At 53.6% G+C, this 19,223-nt stretch overlaps 1 protein-coding gene across 2 annotated transcripts in view; it reads left to right on the top strand.

Moving 5' to 3' along the window:
• Window positions 1-19,223, top strand: part of ABR (ABR activator of RhoGEF and GTPase) — a 178,161-nt gene that overhangs the window by 38,022 nt on the left and 120,916 nt on the right. The window contains exon 1 of one of the 2 annotated variants that reach the window (XM_022595770.2): window positions 7,287-7,362. The exons of the other annotated variant lie outside the window; for it this stretch is intronic. Coding sequence (XP_022451478.1) covers window positions 7,302-7,362 — 61 coding nt within the window. The 5' untranslated portion in view covers window positions 7,287-7,301. Of the gene's footprint in view, window positions 1-7,286; window positions 7,363-19,223 lie in introns of those variants that run through there. 2 annotated transcript variants of the gene reach the window in all.

Here is a 19,223-nt window from a genome sequence, read left to right as displayed (position 1 = left end):
TGAGCCTGCGACTTCTCAGACCAACAGGCCCAGCTCAGATGTGACCACTGTGTGGCTTCCACTGACCACTGCAGACAGGTTTTCATTTTTTTCCACTCTCCCTTCATTAGAACATATGTCACGTGTGTTGGTTTCTCATGTCAGCCAGTGGCACCAGACAGTGTTCATGAAACTGAGCTGACCAGCCCAGATCAGGATGCGGTGAGCTTGGGGAAGGAGAAATTAGGACTCACCGGGTTTCACGATCAGTACCTGAAAGTGCCTTATGTGAAAGATGGGTGTCACGGGACAGTTTGGAGACAGAGAGCAAAGCTAGGTTGAGTCATCCACATGGGAAGGAAGGCAGGGTGGCCCCTTGGGGGAAGGAGGGACCAGTCTTCTGTGATTTCTTCTCAGAGACCATCTGCTGCTTCCTAACGGTCTGAGTCAGGCTGCCAGCCTGTCTGCCTTTCCCATCTAAGGGTCATAACAACCCAACGCACACTGGGTGCAAGTGTGTGCCTGGCTTTGGGGGAGGGGCAGCCAGGAGCACTGGCATTCCTTGTGAAGGGGGCCTTGGCCAGATCACTCCCTCTCTCCACCTCTAAGGTTATAAAGGTAAAATTTAGGGAGAACGCCAAAGGCAGAATGATGGGGAAAAGAAGAACGGTGGTGTGTGTGTGTGTGTGTGTGTGTGTGTGTGTGTGTGTATGAGGTTGCTAAGGAACAAGCCGCTGTTCCTCCTAACCAAGTAGTGTTCTTAACACTGTTGGCATTTGGGGACAGACATTCTTTGGGATACTTCTGCATACTGCAGGACATTTTAACATCTCTGGCTTTAAAATGCTCCTGCACATTTTCAAATATACTTCCTGGCGGGGCAATAAAACTAGCCCTCTCCTAATTGAGAACTACTGTTCCAGTGTTTATGGGAACAGGATACATACAGGCCTTATGTCCTGCAGATGGCCAGCAGGAAGACTGGATAAGTCCTCTAATTTCAGAATATCTTAGGGAAGCTTTGGTCCAGTGGGATGGTTATTCTTCCCAGGCCACTCATGGGGACTCCTGCTGTCTCCTGACCCCAAAGAGAGTTCCTCCTGACTTCTATAGCCTCATTGCTCACAGTGGTAACCCAAAAGTCCAGAGCAAAATCCGGTGGACGAAGCTGAGATTTTGGTGCAGGTATTTCCAGGCCTCTTGGCTGGACTGTGTCCAGGGTGGCAGGACTGTGTCCAGGGTGGCTGAGATGCTGCTCTGTTGGACCACCAGATGGCGCTTGGGAGTCCCCGTTGTCTGCCGCAGGACCACTGGTGGCTGGAGTGACTGCAGAGGGAACTCCTCTTAAAGAGGCCTGGTCCTTAAAGAGACAGGGCCACACACCATAAACTTGAACGGTAACCCCAGAGCGAGACTCCACTGATAACAAGCACCACTGGCTAGGCTCTGATGCTCCTTTGTCCTCACCTTCTTGAATGCTGAGCCACCACCTCTTGGAGCTGGTCTCCTTGACAGCCAGCCCTCAGCCCCTGCAGCCACTCCTGGGCCTGACAGGGACAGGGCCAGCCTGGCGGGTGGCGTCAGAGCTCGTGGCAGAGCAGCGCAGGGCTGGGAGGCACCTGCAGAACTCTGGCTGAGAGAGCAAGAAGCACAGCCAGCTTCAGGGGAATGGTGACCACGGGAGGGCAGAGGGCCAGCCTGTGAGCTCTGGCCCCAGAGAGACATGCCTTTGCTTCACTTGGAGCTGATAAGGTTGGAGCCATTGAACTTTGTCTCTGGGTTTTGGGGACTTGTAGAATCCTTCTGTCTCTTCTGCTTGCCTCTTTCCAAATGCTGATGGGGATGCTGTGGTAAGTAAATCAGGAAGGGGGCTCCAGACCCTACTGTTGAGCCCTCTAATCCGCTCTCGGAAACCTCGCATGTTGACCTCTCAGTGGAACAATCCGAGCCATGTCGGGTGAGGGCCACTTTAGCTGGGGCTTGGCCCGAGACCCTCCTGAAATTGCAGCTTGCTTACTATACTCTAAGGCAGCTACTCTTCCGGGGATGCTGGACTCACTGTGGCCCTAGCCATGGGAGTGGGGCTTCAACACAGCCCCTGAGAAATATGTGGGTGTCTGTGGGGAGCTTCACAGCTACAGGGACCTGGATGTCACCGTGCTTCTCCCGACCATGGTGCCGAGGGAGGCAACAAGGACGTGAATGTAATCCTTTGGTTTACATCTTGCCATGACTCTTACATCTCTCCCGTGACTCAAGCTGACACAAAACTTTGGAAGAGAAATGAACAGCGAGGAGGGCTTCCAGTAAGCCTGGTGCTGCCTGTAGATCTCGCTGTCTGCTGGAAAAGTGAGGAGCCTCGGAAGAGATGGGGAGGAAGAGGGCAAAGGACAGACTGTTAGGCCAGAACTTCCCACTTAGAGGTGACCCAGGAGAGGCCTGGGGAATTCTCTTCTTTCCAGGCCCAAGGGGTGAGGGTGAATCTTAGAAGAGTAGATGCTGATTTACTGTACAGAGGTTAAAGGAAATGAAGCAAGGAGCCAGAAACAGGCCAATCCGGGGTCTGCCGGGGCAGATAGGAAGCCTGGAGGTCATCTCCCTGCTCCACCTGGGTGCCCACCTAGAGATGTGAAAACTGAGGCTGCAAAGTGGGGTTTGGCGGGGACTAGAGTTCAGGAAATTGTCATCGGATTGATTGCAGCTAGCTTGTCTCCAGGGTCATGTGCCCTGTTGCAGTAGATGCGGTTTTCTTTGGGAACCAATTCTCTTTCTGCTTAATCATTGGTGGCTTTGGGGGGTTCTGGAATTGCATTCCTCCTGTAGCTCCAACTTCATCCTCCCTGAGTTTATAACTTCATTCTGTTTATTCATTTATTCCCTCATTGCAGCCCGGTACAGAGATTACACATGTGGACTCCGGATTCAGAGCCTCGGTTCATTTCCAAGTATCACCACCTGCTAGCTGGCCAATAGCATAGCCTTCCTGCTTCTGCAGGAAGGAATGGAGAGACTAGTAGTGCCTATCTCATTGGTTTATTATGAGGACTAAGAAAGGTAGTCTATGTGAAGCAGTGCCTGGCACTCAAGAAGCACTCCATCAAAGTTAGCTGTCATTAGTTTTATTTATTCAGCATGTATTATTGAAGGCCGATCTATTGGGCTTTTGGCAGAACGCTGATCTGGGGGCGCAGTGTAGTAATGGCTGCCTTGGAGGTCTACCTGAGCTTCATTCATCCACTGGGCTGAGTGCAGTGAAAAAAGATGCAGTCCCAGCTTTTAAAGAGCTGATCTGCCAGAAAGGGTACCAGAGGGTTTTTGTCTATCACAGTCTGATTTTGTTTTTGTTTTTTTGGCTGCACCGTACGGCATGCAGGATCTTAGTTCCCTTAGTTCCATCCCAGGGATGGAACCCATGCCCCCTGCAGTGGAAGCGAGGAGTCCTAACCACTGGACCACCAGGGAAGTCCCTTGTTTTTGTGAATTTGAATGTGGAGCCCACCACCACCCCACCCCTGACCACCTGTACCTCCAGCCTGCTCACACTGGTGCTCTCTGTGGGACTCAGAGTGGGAAGAGGTGAATGGACTTCCTCTTCATCAACAGTGACCCCTGCAGGGACTCCCAGGGGCCTTCCTGTTGTGCACAGTGGAGCTGAGTTGCTCACAGCAAGGAGGGCAGAAAAATGGAGATACCCAGTTTTGTTTCTAAGCACGGTCACCCTTTTCCCATTGGAGAGGGAGTGAGTAGCACAGCCCTGGGGATTAAGGGCAAGGCCGCTGACCTTCAGGATGGGATATATCTTCCCCCTCGGCCCCTCATCATCAGCCCAGTGCTCCCAGCAACCTACCCTTAAATCCCCCTTAAATCTGGTGGTGAGGCAGGAGCAGGCCCGTTGCTATGGGAAGCAGGGAGCCAGGACAGACTGAGGGCACAGGCCAGAGGGGAAGGAGGAACGTGTTCACCCAAAGCGCTAGACAGCAAATGGTTAGCACAGACTTGGAGGACGAGGTGTGATGGGTGCTGATTCAGTACCTTGGGGTGCATGGGCAGGTCCACGCTTAGCTGAATCAGGGTGGCCTGTCCACGGAACGTCCCCCTGCTGCTCTGACAGATGCGGGTTGCTGGCAGAGCACTTCGCCTTTGGCACAAGGCGAATGAGAATGACTCTTGCAACTCCTTCCTTCCTAGGATGTGGTATTGGGTCTCCCCCCACCTCCTCTCCACCCTCAGTGCCAGGAATCTGGAGGTTTCTGTCCTGGTCTCATATGACCCTGGTGCTTCCACACACTTGCCTCTATAGCCAAGGTTAGATGTTAATGTCTAACATGTGTGATGTTAATGTCTATTGGAAGCCATCCTATATAGGCATCAAGGGATCTTGAAGTAACTGCCCTTTCCTGGGACATATGTGTGAGACAGTTGTATGGAGATGGAAGAGGATTGGGAGAGTTTTCTAGAAGGTGGTCTCTAGCCCACGGACCCGCGAAGATTTCCAGGGACCTTCGCCACCCTGCTTTCAACCCTGACAGTGGAGGCAGCATGCATGGCATTTTAGCTACACGAGTAGACTGCCAGGGTTCAAGTCTCAGCCCTCCACTTACTGTCTGGACAGGTTACTTACCTGACCAGTGCCCCAGTTTGCTCATCGGGAAAATGGAAGGAGCTGAGATAACAGTGAGGTTGTCATGTAAACAAAGCCCTAAGATCCAAGCCAGGTCCACTGCAGGCGTTCTCTGTTAAGTATTAGAAGTGTTCCTCCTTATTTTCCTCCAAGATCCCTCTCCCCTCTCCCCTATATTTTGTTCTGGATTGGGAGGTCCAGGACAGGCTTGGACAGAAGGTAGAAAAAAGCAAACTGTGGCAATGTTAAGGAGAGCAACTGTTAACATTTTAGTCTGAAAATAGCTTGTTCCAGCCTTTGTAGATAAAAATGTAAAATGTATGCAAATGTATGTGACTCACGCAGAAACATACATCCATGGCCTCCTCGCAGTCAGTGCCCAGATGTGGCTATCAGGCAGTGTGCAGAGAGGGCCCAGGCTGCCTTGGTGGGGATGGGGGTCCTTGGGGAGGGGGCAGTGCTGCTGCTTCCCTGGGCGGGGCTCCTGCTTGCACCTTTCTTCTGGGTTCTGTGCCTCCCGTGTGGCAAGAAGAGAGGCCCTGGGCCCCTCTCTGCTCCTCCATCTCACTGTCCTCCCTCTGGTTCCTCCAGGAGCCCATTTGCTTCCTCTCCCATCCTGGCTCTATTTCTGGAGCATCTCATTGGAGATGCACGCCCCCCTCTCTGCCAAGCTCCAGGTGCCTGCTTGCTTGGTCCTCCCAGTCTTGTGTGCAAGTCAGAGACGGTGGGAGGGTGACAGCTGAGCAGGGAGACCCACAAGATCCAGAGCCTGAGCCAGGAGGCCTGGGGTGGGGGAGAGCCAAGTGGATGCAGTGAGCGGACAGTGTCACCTCTAGGTTGAAAAACACCCACGCAGCCACCTATGGAGGCTTTTCACTCCCCAGAGCATCTTCCCCTGCAACTCCCAGGGGCTCACCCGGCCTGCTGTGAGCCTAGTGGCCACCACCTCCCCTTGGGCAGCTCTGGAGGCCGCTACCTAAGCAGCTGCAGGGGCAGGCTTCCTTTCAGCATCATGGGTGAGGGTCTGCTGCTCCGCTTAAGAACAAGGTCTGAAACTAATATAATATTGCATGTCAACTATACTTCGATTACATTTTTTTTTTTAAGAAGAACTAGATCTGTGGTTGTTTGAGAGGATGAGGCCCCCCCCCCCCCAAATGCTCTGGAGATGCTGACAACACTGCCCCCTATAGAGGCCAGGGTGAGCTTTGCCTTGTAACCCAGTCCATTGACCTGGGTCCCACGAGGTCTTTGCCCTTAAAGCTGCTTGGACATGAGGGGTGGGAGGGTCTGGTCCATTATCAGAAACCTCGCTATCTGAGGTAAAAGCAGGGTAAATGGTCCAGGGCAGGGTTCCCTTGTGAGCCCGCTGCCTCCCTTGCCTTGGGTTCAGGAAAGGAGATTTAGCCCCACTGCCCTGGACCACCCTAGCCTGACCCTCCCTCCTCTCCAGTCCCTTCTCCAGGGTCCTTTGTTCCAAGGAGGCCTGTAGGACCAAATCTGCAGCCAAGTTGCCTTGGTCACTTAGAACGTGCACCCAGGGCACAGGTATAAAACTCCCCCACTCCAACCTCTTCACAGCTTTTGGGGGGCGGGAGGGGCGGGCCTTAGAAGGAATTTTTGTTTCTAAAGGTCTGTTCTCAAAGGCATCTTGACCCCAGCCTTCCCTCAGCTTGTGATTAGGCATACATGGTGTCCCTCCTTACATGGGCTGTGGCTGGGATCCCCAGAGAAGGCTCCTGGAGGGAACCCAGCGGAGACCCTGGGGTCTCTCCTGTAACCCAGTTTATCCTCCACAGCCCTTCGACGAACCCCGGCCTCCCGCCTTTCTCCAGCCGCCGCCCGCTGGTGTGTAGGGCAGGAACCGCCCGGCCTTTGGGTCAAGGGTGTTTAAATAGATGAGGCACTGTTAAGGTTTGGAAGGAAAGAGTCCTAGGGCAGCCAAGGCTTCCCGCGGGCGGGCAGGACGTTAACCCCGTCAGCGCCGCTCCCCAGGCTTGCCTAGGGGAAGGGCCTGGGAGCCTCACTGGCCCCTGAAACTGCGCTTAGAGATCCTGGGGTGGCAGGTGATGTCACCCCTGAGGGCTCGTAGGTCTCCCCGCGGCACCTAGTCAGCGGGTTGCCAGAATTTGGCCGAGCCCAGCGAGGGGAGGAAGAGGAGCCTGGGCCTGCGCCGCAGCCCCGAGACCCCCCGCGGGCCACTCCTCCGTCACCGGCTGGAGCGCCTCTCGCGTGGGGACCCCGGCTGCTCCCCACACCCTACCCGGCTCTGGAGGCGTGCTGCGGGGAGGGGGCGCGGGAGCCTCGCGCCGATTGGTCGCGGCCCCCGCCCCCCCGCCCCTGGGCGCCGTGCAGCCCCGGAGAAGTTGCTAGTTGGCGGGCGGGCTGCGGGGCCGCCGCTCCGGGATCCGCAGCGGGGCTCGCGGCGGTCGCAGGGGCCGGAAGGGCTCCCGGGGGCGCTCGCCGGCCCTCGCCCGCCCTCCCCTCCTCCCGGGCAGCTCCGGCTCGGTCCTCCCTGCTACCTGTTTCCCCGCCTCCCCCGGCTTCCACCCCGCGCTCGGCAACTTCGGCCTCTGGGGCTGGCCGCCCGCCCGCCGCCCGCGCCCTCCCTCCTTTGTTGTGCGATGAGGGTCGGGTTTCCGATCTGACGGAGCCGCCGCCGCCGCCGCCGCCGCCGCCGCCGCCGCGCGGAGCCGCGGGCATGGAGCCGCTCAGCCACCGGGGCCTGCCGCGCCTCTCCTGGATCGACACCCTCTACAGCAGTACGTGTGCGCTCGGGCAGGGGAGGCCAGGCGGGAAGGGGCCCCGGCACCCCGCGCTGCGCCTGGACGGCCCCGGGGCCCGCGATGCCGGGCTTCTCTGGGGAGCCCCGCGCGGACTAGGGGCTGCGGGCACGGCCGCCCGGGTGCCCGGCGGGCCGGCAGGCGGGCGAGCGGCGTAGGGTCCCGCGATCGGCCGCGGATGGGGTCCCCAGAGTGGACTTCAAGCCGGAGGGGGTGCGCAGTGGACCGACGGGGCCAGGAGAGCTGTGTCACCCCCTCCCACCTGTTGTGTAACCGAGCACTCCCCAACCCTGGGGAAGAGGGGAGAGCTCTTGTAGGGTGCTGCCTCCGCTCCTCGACTGGCTTGTCCTTCTGCCCACGTTGAAGCAGAAAGGCCATTTTTGGTAAAGTCCTTGGCGCCTGAGTTTGCCACCTCAGGGACATCCTGAGGCCAGTGTGTTTCGGGGTGGGGGTGGGGTCGTGTGGTAAGGGAGACTGTAGGTGCACATCTCTGTGGGGGCCATTTGGATTCAGGACCTGAAAACCCCCAGCTCAGCAGTACTTCCTGCCGGGCTCAGCATCACCCGCACTTTCCCCCTCCCTCCCCCTCTCCCCTCCTTCCACACCCCCCAAAAAAGAAAAAACACTAACCTCGGCGGCGTCTCCACCCCCTCGCTCCCAAATCTGCCGCGATCACGTGATTGCTCTCGCACTGCCGCTGGGGATGTGTAACGGATCACTCGTACCTTCTGGGGGCTTGCGCCCAGCCTTCAGCGCCCGGACCCCGACCCCGACTCCGACTCCGACTCCGACTCCGACTTGCTTAGGAGGCTAAAGCACTGCATTTCTCCCACCCCTCCCTTGAGGGACCTTCCCCTAGCTTTCAGTGGTACAGGAAGAGGGTCCTGATAACCCCTGAAGAAGATAGTAAGTGGATTTCACCCTGCCTGATCGGTTCAGTGGGACCCTCCCATTCTCTCTTGCTAGGTCTCCTAGCCCAGAGTCCTGAGGCAGGGGCAGGGGTTGGGGGAGATAGGTGGAGCCAGGTTCTGGTTCTGGACCCTGGATGCCATGGGACAAGGACATTTTTAAGGGTTAACCTGGCTCGAATTCCTTGGTAACAGTCTTACGGTGGGCGGAGTGGACAAGGTGATGCCTTGAAGCCCAAAGGCTTGCCCTGGAGGCTCCTCAGTACTCAGTACCCAACCTCTGACCTCTGTATCCCCTTGGGTCCCCACCATTCCCCATACCTTTTTCTTCTCCCTCTTCTCCCTCCATCCTTTTTCCTTTCCTTTCCTCCTCCCCACCCCATCCCCATCCTTTTCCCTTTCCTTTCCTCCGCCTCCCCCCGCCCCCAGCTCTCCTTGTGATGGTTCATTCTGCTTTGGTTTTTCAACATCAAAGGGACAAAGCTGGATCCCCTGGGTGTCGGTCCCCCGCCAAGCCCAGCCACTCCATCTGCTCCTTCCCCTGCAGAGGCCAGCATCGTTGGGTGAAGGTCAGGGCCCACGGTTGCTGTGTGGTGTGTGTGCACGTGTGTTTGCCTGAATGGGGCACACATCTGTTCAGAGCCCTGCTGCAGATCAGCTCCTGACCCGAAGGAAGGATTAGTGACCTTCTCTTAGCTGTGCTCTTGCAAATAACAGTCATAACAATGCCTCATATTCACATGCAGCTTATGTTCCTGAATATTTCTGACTCTTTGCAAAACCCAGTACTGCTTTCCCTATTTCCCAGAGCATAGAATCCTATGAAAACCTGTCTCTGGCTTTCTCTTCATTGCCTTAAAGAAGACTCCCCCACCTGATCATCTGATCATTTCCAAGTTTTCCTACCACCCCCAACCCACCCCAACACCTAACCCCACACACATACACAACCTGGAGCAAAGGAGCAAAATTGCCTGAGGGTGCTTTGAAAATTTCCGACTGGAGGAAGGTGGGATTGGAAAAGGGAATTAGACGGAGGCCTTCTTTGAGGGGTGCCTGTTTATCAGCCCTGACTCAGGCAGGCTGGCATCTGAGCTGTCTACCCTTTTGCTGCTGCCCTAGCCTCTGGGCTCCTGGGGCAGCCTGGATGGAGGGGAGGGGGCACACCAACTTGGCAGCCATGTGAGGAGGAGTCCTTGCCTCCTTCTTCCAAACAGCTGATTGGAGAGCCGTAGAATGAGGCTTCCTGGGGAGGTGCTGTGCAGTCATGTTTGGGCTGTTAGCCATGAATTTTCCTCTTGACAAGAGCCTAAATTAAAACAAATACCCGAGCTGTCATTTGCCTGGCAGCATGGTTTTTGTGCCTCCCAGAGGAAGTTCCTCTGCCTCTCAGGAAGCTTTCTGCTTACAAGGCTCACAGGGTGGCAAGTCCCCACGAAAGCCAAATCCATCAGGAATTGTAAAGGGGATGTACCCAGGGCACAGGGTAGCCAGTGTACTTCTTACGGATGTGAATGACCCAGTGATAGAGGCTCCTTCTAAGTGCTGCTCCAGGTGGCAGTGACAGTAGCATCTCCTGAGGACCTACCATATGCCAGCACTGTGCTAGGCACTCCATCCGGGCTCTCCATACCTCACAACTCTGCAAGATAGGTAGTCTTATCTCCCTTTTACAGGAAGAGAGGCTGAATAGGCTAAAATCATTACCCAAGGTCACATGACTGGTAAGTGACAAAGCTCGGATTTAGATCATACCCTAGGATGGTGAGGAAGACCCTGAGTGTCACCTAGATATGCCTGAACTTATTCAAGGTCTTGGAATGTCATGGAATGGGGGACCTCTGTCAGAGTTCTCCCCAAAATGGTCCAGCAGGGTAAGTGGTCTGAATGACTGAGCCTAACTTGCCTCTGTGTCTCTTGGAGGAACTGAGGGCTGGCCCTGGAGCCAGGGCAAGGGTGGCTGAGGCTCTGTCTAATTTCACTGAGGCTGGTGATTCTCTACACCTAAGATGCCAGGCTGACAACCAGCCCCTCCCCTCACACGTCTTACCTTTGGAGTTGTCGGCTCAATCCTTCTGGCTTTAGCATATGTGCACACTTCCTCTACAGGCTCATGGTCACTTGATAAGGGGTGAACCTCAGACCCCCTCTTTCCCCTACAGTAGAAGTCCTGAAGGTCTGTAGTGATGGAGATCTGTCTGACTCAAGGAGATGGGCTGACTCCCAGCTGCCCGTGTGACCTAGGACTGATTGGAGCACGGTCTTTGCCCCCGGTAAACTATGTGGTGGATGAGAGTTCCAGCCACCCCACCTCCTGTCTCTGGACCATTCATTTTCCTACATGAATGTAATAGTGTCAGCTTTGCCCCCTCAGTGCCTTGCCTAGATTCTTTCCCTGGAGCTGGTGTGTTTCTCTCTGCACGTCTCTTCTGCCTGTGTTCTTCATTTTATCTTCTCTCTGTCTTTCTCTCACCACTGTTTCCACTAGACACCACTTTCTCTTGGTTTTCTTCTATACCACGGGATCAGGTTGGATCATACTAAGTTCTATGGAATAACAAAAATGGGAGGTGCTCTGAAACTTTCTCTGTTCCTCCGAGTAGAGACGAAATCTTTCAGGATCTGTGTAAAAGAGAACTGAGGGCTACATTTAAGGTCTCTTCCTTGGCCATTCCAGCCTCTTTTTTGTCCCAGGCAATTTAGCTCTGGCCTCAAACATGCCGACTATGGAGCCAAGCAAAACCTCTAGACATTTGGACCTCATAGAAGACAGAACATGATCATCTGTAGTTATTAGAACCTGCCTTTGGAGCTCACTTCTGTTACCCCAAGCGACATTTCCAAGGGAAATCTCTGGTGATATTTTTATGCCCCTTACAGACTCAGTGCCCTGTCCCATGGCCAGGAAAGCATCTGGGGCTGTGGGGATACAAACCCATCTCCAGATGATCAGGAACCTGCCTCCGTTTCCCACCTTATTCCTACATTAGCTGCACCAAGGACCAGGCCACTGGCCTGACAGTCGGTGTGGATTTGATCAGGGCAACTCTCCTACCCAGGCGGCATCAGACCACTCTGATGTGCCAGTGAACACCTGCAAATGAATGGTTTCTTGTCCTGTGACAAAGCCTCAGTCATGTATGCCTGCTTGTCGACACCAGCCCATATTTGACGTGGCTGCTGGAGTCCCAGAGGTGGGCCTGGCAGAAGAATTAAGTCTCCTTACTCAGAGAAATGTGATTTTTTGTTGCTGTTGTGATCGCTGCTGTTATCGTTCTTTGGGAAAAGGAAGGAATGACAGGAACATTGGTGAAGAAATAGCTAGGTGGGTAGAAGAAGGGGGGAGAGCCGGTAGGATGGACGACTTGGGCTGTTCTCTGGGTCCAGGGGCGATTCTGGTACCTTCCTTACTCACACTCCTCTGTAAAGTGAGGCTACGATGTCTCACGTGGGTGGCACCGGGATTAACTGGTTCATGTTTCTCAAGTGCTTTGAAGATGAGGAGTGCTGTTGAACTGATCACCTGTCCAGCTCCTCACAGCCTTTGTCACTGAACAGGGATCCACGAAAGGCTTGCAGAGGAGTTTGGAAGGGGCTGGGAAGCGTGTGAGGGGACAGGCAGGGTCAAGAATGTTGGACCAGGTTCTCAGCTGGTGCCTAGCCCAGTGCCTTGTGCTATAATAAGCCCACAGTAATTTCCGGTTGCGTGTGTGAGTATGAGAGGGAAAAGAAAACTTCTGGGTTCTTGGTCCCTTTAACTCCTTACTCCACCAGCAAACCCCAGAAACCCATTAGCTGGTCCATTCACAAGTTTCTGGCTGTGTGGATTTGGTAATTGTAGACCCCCCAAGGGGGTCCCACGCATTGCTAGGGCTTGTGATTACATGATTGGAAGCCTTACCCACACCAGTGTTGGTGCTGCAGCTGTTTGGCTCAGCTTGAGCCCTTTGGGGCAAACCAGGAGGAAGGCAGCTTCAGGACACCTGCACGTCATCTCCACAACGTCTGCCTCAGCCGGGCCCCTGGCTCTGGTAGGCTGAGGGGAATCCATGGGGCTTGGAGTTCCCACCACATTCTACCTACAGGGGCTTGGCACTTTCCACTGAGTACCAGGGAGAGAGGCCTGCAGGCTTACCTGTCTCCAGGGCTGGATAGGAGAGGCTGATTGTTTTGACGTGTGGCCTTGGTCTGCCCTAGCTTGCATTCCTTTGGGCAAGATATGGCCTGATGGAGCCATGGATGGCCCTGATTGGCAGTGGGAGCGTTCTGCTTGTCTCTGAAGCTTGGGGAGAACCTGATCCTGTAAATGGGGAAGAAGAAGGAAATCAGGGCAACAGGCAAACTAGAGGATGCACCCCCATAAGAGGGATGGGGATAGACGCCCAAGCCTACTCCCTGCCCAAGGCATTTGGCAAAGAGCCCTTTGAGGTGGGGCCGGCTGCAACCATGACCCACTGCAGATGGGACAGCCAGCTCTCTTCCCCCAGGTTCAGACCTCATTTGGGCCTCTCACTCGGTTTTCTGCCCTCTGTGCTTTATTTCTGTCTTCTCTTCTTGCCCTTTCTTCCCTACCACACTGCGGGATGAAAGACGAATATGGATTTACTGGCCATATAGAAACTGACAGGGACAGTGTGGTCTTCGGGAGACAGGGCGGGCTCTGTGGTGACCTAATTGGTCAGGTGCCCTTCCCCTCTTTCCTCCACCTTCACCTCTGAGGCTTCCATGTCCCTCTAGACCACAGGTAGACGTAGCAGATGTGGTCAGGCATTTTGTCAAAGGTGAGCGTCTCCAGGAGTTGGGCAGCTGGGAGGACTCAGGTGGGCCAATGTCGATGGAGCTCAGAGTCCTCGTCACTCCAGGCAGCATAGCTCTTGGCCTTCCTGTGGTGTCAGTGGAGCTGGTACTACCTAGAAAAGCCCCAAATTGGCTAGGGATCTGTGGGTTTACTCAGGGTTGTTGGGGATCTGTGGGTTTACTCAGGGCTGTTGGGGAAGGATGTGGCCATAATTACCTTCATGGGATTGAAGGGCCGATCCTATTAGTGTGTTGGGCTAACCCCTTCCTCCTGGGCATTGCCTCCTGGCCAGCAGAAAGGGTTTAATGGATCAAGATTATGGAGACTGAAGATGTTATACAATTAAGCCTAGTTATTTCCCTAGCTACCACGGACAACAGCAATTGATTTCCTCACTTGTGGTCACTGTTCAGGTGCAAGTTACCCTGGGCCTAAGCAGCGTATAGTCCATCTTTTTGAGTGAGTTTCTCCCTTGAAGGTACAGCTTTATGAGAAAGATCCCTTTCTGAGAGGTTTGGGGTCTGGGTGGCTGTGTGCTCTATGAGATGGCACCCCTGGAGTTGTGCAATGGGGACCTTTTAGGGAAATGTGTCTGAGCTCTGCAAAGGTACATAGAAACCTCATCCTTGGGGCTCTCACAACCACTGGACCCAAGGAAAAGAAAGCCCGTTGGTCCAACCAAGTTCAAGGAAATTCGATTTTTCTATTTGGTCGAGGAAGAATGGCAGAAAACATAAAGTTTAACCAGTCGTACTATGTGCCAGATGCTGTGGTAGGTACTTCCTTACATTATCCTAACAACCCACCAAGGTACCTTTTATCATCCCCCTGGTCTATGGATGAGGAATCTGAAGCCCTGAGAGGTTAACTTATTGCCGAAGGTCTCCCAGTTTGAGCTGCATCAGATCTCAGATGGCTCCAACTCTGTATATAGCCCACTCGGCTGCCAACAGCAATAATGATGTTAGCCAACATCGATGAGGACCTACTATGTGTCAGCACGGTCCTGGGCAGTGCCCATGTGTTATCACTAATCTTCAACAGCCTCTACCTTATGAGGTAGGAAGGAATTATCTCTATTTTATAGGGAGGAAACTGGGACTCAGGGAAGTTAAGTAATTAATTCAAGGTCCTAGAGCTAGAGTACAAGCCAGGAATTGAGCACAGGGTTGGCCTGACTCGAAACCACACTTCCTCCCACACTCCCTTGCCTTTCATGGGAGCTGGTATTTCATGGAGATTGATTGATCTGTTCACCTCTCTAGCTAGAATGAAAACTGTGGAGACTGTCTTGGCTGCCCCCGTGGTATTCGGGCAGCTCTCAGCCTCTGGGTTCCCTGTAAGTGCCCACCAGCTGGGCTGCCTCTTCCTAAGGATGATTCCCAAGGAGCTCTCCCATGGGTACTTGGAACCCATATCCCAGAGTTACGTCGTCCCTGGATTATTGGCAAGAGGCACTGTTTGTTAACCCCAAAATAAAGAGGAAGTAGAGAAAATAGACTCTGGGGGTAGGGATGGGGTACAGCAAAGGCCCAGTTTCCAGAGCAGAGCAGGGCAAGGGACAAGTAAGTGGGGACTAGAGGAAGAGAGGACTTGGCAGAGCCCAGGCTCGCTGGCTCTGATCTCAGGCCTTTTAAAATTCACCCCCATAGTTTCCAAAGGAAAATAAAGAGAGCTCTCGGCCATAAATCAGGCCACTGCGCACCAAGGTCCTTTGCTGAGGCCCAGGGCCAGTTGGGCTACAGAACCAGCTTCTGCATTTGAACTCACCCACACAAAGCGTGCTAATGATGGGGCGGCTCCAGTGCAGACCCAGAGTCCCCTGCCGAGAGTTCAGGCCTCTGGAGGAAGCCTGTGCCTGGGGCCTTCCTCCTTAGCAGACCCCTCTTTGGCTGGAGCCATAAAGGCTAAAACAAGATAGGAGGGCTTGTTGCACAAAGGGTTTGCGTGTGGAGAGTTTTTGGGGTATGATGAAGGGGGTGAAAGACTGCCTTGAGCTGACAAGCGAAGCAGGAAGGTAAAAGTGGGGACGTGGGGGAGGGGAAAGGGTCCCACAACTCCATTTCGTCCTTTCCCTTTGCTGCTCAAGATGTCACTGGCAGCTTACTTCCTTCTCTGAGTCTGCAGGCATTTTTAGGAATTCCCGCTTGGTAGGGTGTAGCGACCCATGAACCTTCCCCTTGGCTCACTCGTCTGTTTGTAGGGGGGCTAGTGTGAAATTTCAGCTGGCGCTGGGGCCTTACGCGCTCCAGACCCCTTCCTCCCCCAACCTTGAACTTGCTGCCCCAGTCTTCTTCCTCCTGCTGCCCTGGCGGCGTGCTCCTGCCCTCCCTGTGGGTCCAGGATGCAGCCGGCCAGAGGCTCAGCCTTGACAAGTCCATCCTTCAAGTGCCACCCTGTGATGAACTCTATCCCCTCCCCCACCCAGAGCTTTCTCCTGTTCTTCCTGCCCTTCCCCCAGCCTCCTTCCCCCTCTCCATCGCTGCTCTTCAAGGGAAGAGACATCTTTCAGGGAAGACCAATGAAACAGAGCTGCCCAAGCCTGGGAGGGTTCAGAGGGCCAGGAGAGCAGATCCTGGTGACGGGGATCCTGTCCCTCCAAAAATGACATATCTTCATGCTAGTGCATCTCCACACTTCTTCCTGTGCAGGTGCCTGAGTCTTTCCTCACCTCAGCGGGGCTGGGAAGCGTCCATTTAATAACTTGTGGCAGGGGCTACTATTGTCAGTTCTGTCATGAGAGAGGAGCCAGAGAGCTGTGGTGGGACCTCGACACATGCTCATGGGTGGTCTGGCCAAAGGAGTCAACTCCTTCCCATTGGAATTAAGTTAGCAGAGGCCAGGGGCACCTACCAAAGGGAGAGTGGACTACATGAGTGGCTTGCTAACTCTTTGGACCACAGCCCATACAGAATACAGACATTTTACATTGTAAGCCAGGACACACACAAACTGAAACAAAAGTTTGTGGGATAGTACTTACTGTTTTATCACATTTGCAATGTTCTCATAATTTTATACTCTTCTAGTCTATTCCATTCCATTCCACTCCATTAAAAACAAACCCAAGAAGAGCTGGTCATGACCTACTACATTGCTTTCATGACCTGTAATATGAAAAAAGTGGATGAGCTGACCTCAGAGGGCTCTTATGAACTGTAAGGAATAGTAATTTACCAAACTGCCGTGATTTATATACGTGTTGTGATTTTTGCCAGATTCACACACTTCTGTTATTATGGACCTAACTGTTTTTCTTCAATTTGACTCATTGTTTTAAATATCAGTTACTTAGAAAGGAAACGAATTGAAGATCTGTATCTCTTGCAATAAATAAAAAGTTTCCTTACAAATAAATGCACTAAACACTCAACAGTGTTATTAATTCTAGTTACACACTGTTGCCCTTGGAAAGCTCTAGGTCTGAGCCTCCTATGTCTCTGTTTAAGGGAAAGAAACAGAATCGATGTTAAAGACATCTACTACCAAACAGTAGTGGGAAAGATTGAAAGGAATCAAGAAGGGAGTAATTTTCTCAACATGTGGTCTCGTGTGCTTTAATGCAGCATGGGAAGCAAGCAGGTGCTAATCAAAGGGCCCTGCGGCATCAGCATCCTCTACTTCTATCCACCCGGAGTCCTGGGCCCCGTATTTCCTGAGATGGGAGAGGAGAGGGGAGAAGATGGTTTTTTCCTAGGACCAGATATACTAGAGCAGAGTCTCAAACTCTACTGTGCATTTTAATGGCCTGGGGATCTTGTTAAGATGCAGGTTCTCATTCAGTAGGACTGGACTGAGGCCTGAGGTTCTGTATTCTAGCAAGCTCCCAGGTGATGCCAATGCTACTGTTGACGGTCTAGGGACCACGATTTGGGTAGCAGGGCTCCAGGGTCCTTTATACCCTCTCCTAGGGGACTGACTGTGGACCCTGAACCAAGTCAGATCCTTCTGTTTCCCAGTAAAAATAAAAATAACAAAGCAATTGATGGGACACCTAGTGGGTACCACACCTGAGCTAGTGTTCTCACGTTCGCAATCTCATTTAATTCTCAGAGTAAAGCTGTGAAAGGTTGTTAACCTCATCTTAAGGATGAGAAGAGGGAGCGGCCATTGTGATTGGTCTCTGCTGGAGACTTCACCATGGGAGGCACCCACCATGGGAGACATACCAGGTTTCCTCTGCCCACCCCCTTCCTGAGTGGCAGAAGCCCAGGCATCTGGCCTTTATGAGTTCCTCTGTCTAGACAAAACGTGTCCCGCTCCACCCCCCCACACACACCCCATGCCCCCCCCTCCACCCCCCCCACCCCACCCCCCCGCCAAGGGCCAACTTCAGTGTTAATGGAGCAGAAAGCCTTAGTTGTTAATTTTCTAGTGCATCATTGAGAGGGTTAATGAGAGACCAGCTGGTGTGCCACCCAGCCATGTGGAAGGGCCATTTTCCTTTGCATTTGGTCTGCAGACATTTTGCAGACCCTGTGGCAGCTCCTGACCTGGATGGATCAGTGGGCATCGTGTGCCGTCTTTGGGTGCAGAAACATTAGACACCCGAAGCAGGATCTTGTTCTGTCTCCTGCTCCCTGGAAAGGAAGGATGGGATGCAAATTGGATGAAGAGCTATCTCTTGCCTGGGGACCCACGGTGGCTGCCACCACAGCCAGGCCCTTGCTGCAGACACCTGAGCATCCTCAGGCCCCCTCCCTGACCTGAGACACCACTCCCCATCCAGTTGCCTGTGACTACACTAAACCTGCTTCCATCCGCCTCTCCTTTGCCCAGAAACCTTCGGTGAGGCATTTTCTTTCCACATCCAATCCAAACTTCCTTCAAGATCCCCCATGCTGGGGGACACCTCGCATTACCCATCCATTAAGATCTGCCAGCATCCCAGCACGTGCCCCCTGCTCTAGCCAGTGAGAACCTCACCATTCCAAGCCAACCTCTGTACTCAAGCCTCAGCTCAAGCTACCACCACCTCCAGGAAGCCCCTGTGCGTGATTATAGCACCGGCCTTGGTGAGCACCCCAGTTCAGAACCCAGCACTTCTTGCTGGGCCACAACATTGAGTTCTTTCTTATTTATTGTTTTGTAGTGTTTACCTATGTAGGCTTTGTGCCCTGTTGTCATTTCTTCTCAGCCTGACTCTAAACTCCTTAGAGGCACAAAGAAGAATAACAAAGGCTGCCATTTATAGGGTGCCAGACACTGTCCTTAAGCACTTGACAATGTCCCGTTTAATCTTCAACCCCCCCTGCAGAGGTCTCAACTATTTTTATCCACTTCTATGGATGAGGAGACTTTTTTTTTGTTTATGATGCTAGAGAGGGTAAACAGTTTTCCTAAGGTCACACAGCCTAGGAAAAGCTGAGCTGGGCTCTAAATCCAGGTCTGTGTGATGCCGGAGCTTGTGCTTTTCACCAAAGGTGCTCAAGTGACGGGGCCCTCGGCATGAGAACCTGGGGTTGGGCCCAGCATCTGTGTGTTTGCAAAGCTCTTCTGAACACCCGGTTCAATTTGGGGACTCTTAACCACTGCGTGCATCTATCTCCCTTTGCCCCGAGCACGTGGGAGCTTGGAAATGCTTTGTGGTTGGTGAGGGGGTATGAAGAGAAGGATGTTCTAGGGGGCTGCGTTCTAGCACTTAGGGCCACCTAAGAGAATCACGGAGCAGGTCTGGGGCAGGGTCTCCTCTTTGGTGTTTCTAACAAGCCCCCAGGTGATGCCCATTCAGTAGGAAGGCCCTGGGGTCCTCAAGCCCTCCTGGAGGATCTGATTCCTTCCCTCACTAGTCTAGCACCTTCCCGCCTCCCTCCTTCCTAGAGGATCAAATCTAAACTCCTAGCACAGCACGGGAGCCTTTTCAGACACCATCTCCAGCCTCACCTCCTGGCTCTCTTAACCACACTCCCCACCCTGCAGCTGCACTGAATCCTTCGCTGTTCCCCAGACACACCATCCCCAGCCAGAGTTTGTTGCTTTTTGCACAAGCCATTACTTTGCCTGGAGGAATGTGCTTTGGCCTTTCTTGGCCAGGTGAGAAGGAAGCTGAATGTCGCCTTCCTGGGAAGTTACAGACTGGGGAATGGGCTCTAGACTCCTGGGTCTGGAGAGAAGCCCTCCAGAGGTTCCTGGAC

The sequence above is a fragment of the Delphinapterus leucas genome, chromosome 19 (genome assembly GCF_059928025.1).
Source record: "Delphinapterus leucas isolate spDelLeu-1000000601 "Yukka" chromosome 19, BTC_Dleu_Yukka2, whole genome shotgun sequence".
Taxonomy (NCBI): domain Eukaryota; kingdom Metazoa; phylum Chordata; class Mammalia; order Artiodactyla; family Monodontidae; genus Delphinapterus; species Delphinapterus leucas.
Note: the sequence above shows the minus strand (reverse complement) of the source record. Positions and strands in the feature narration are given on the sequence as shown.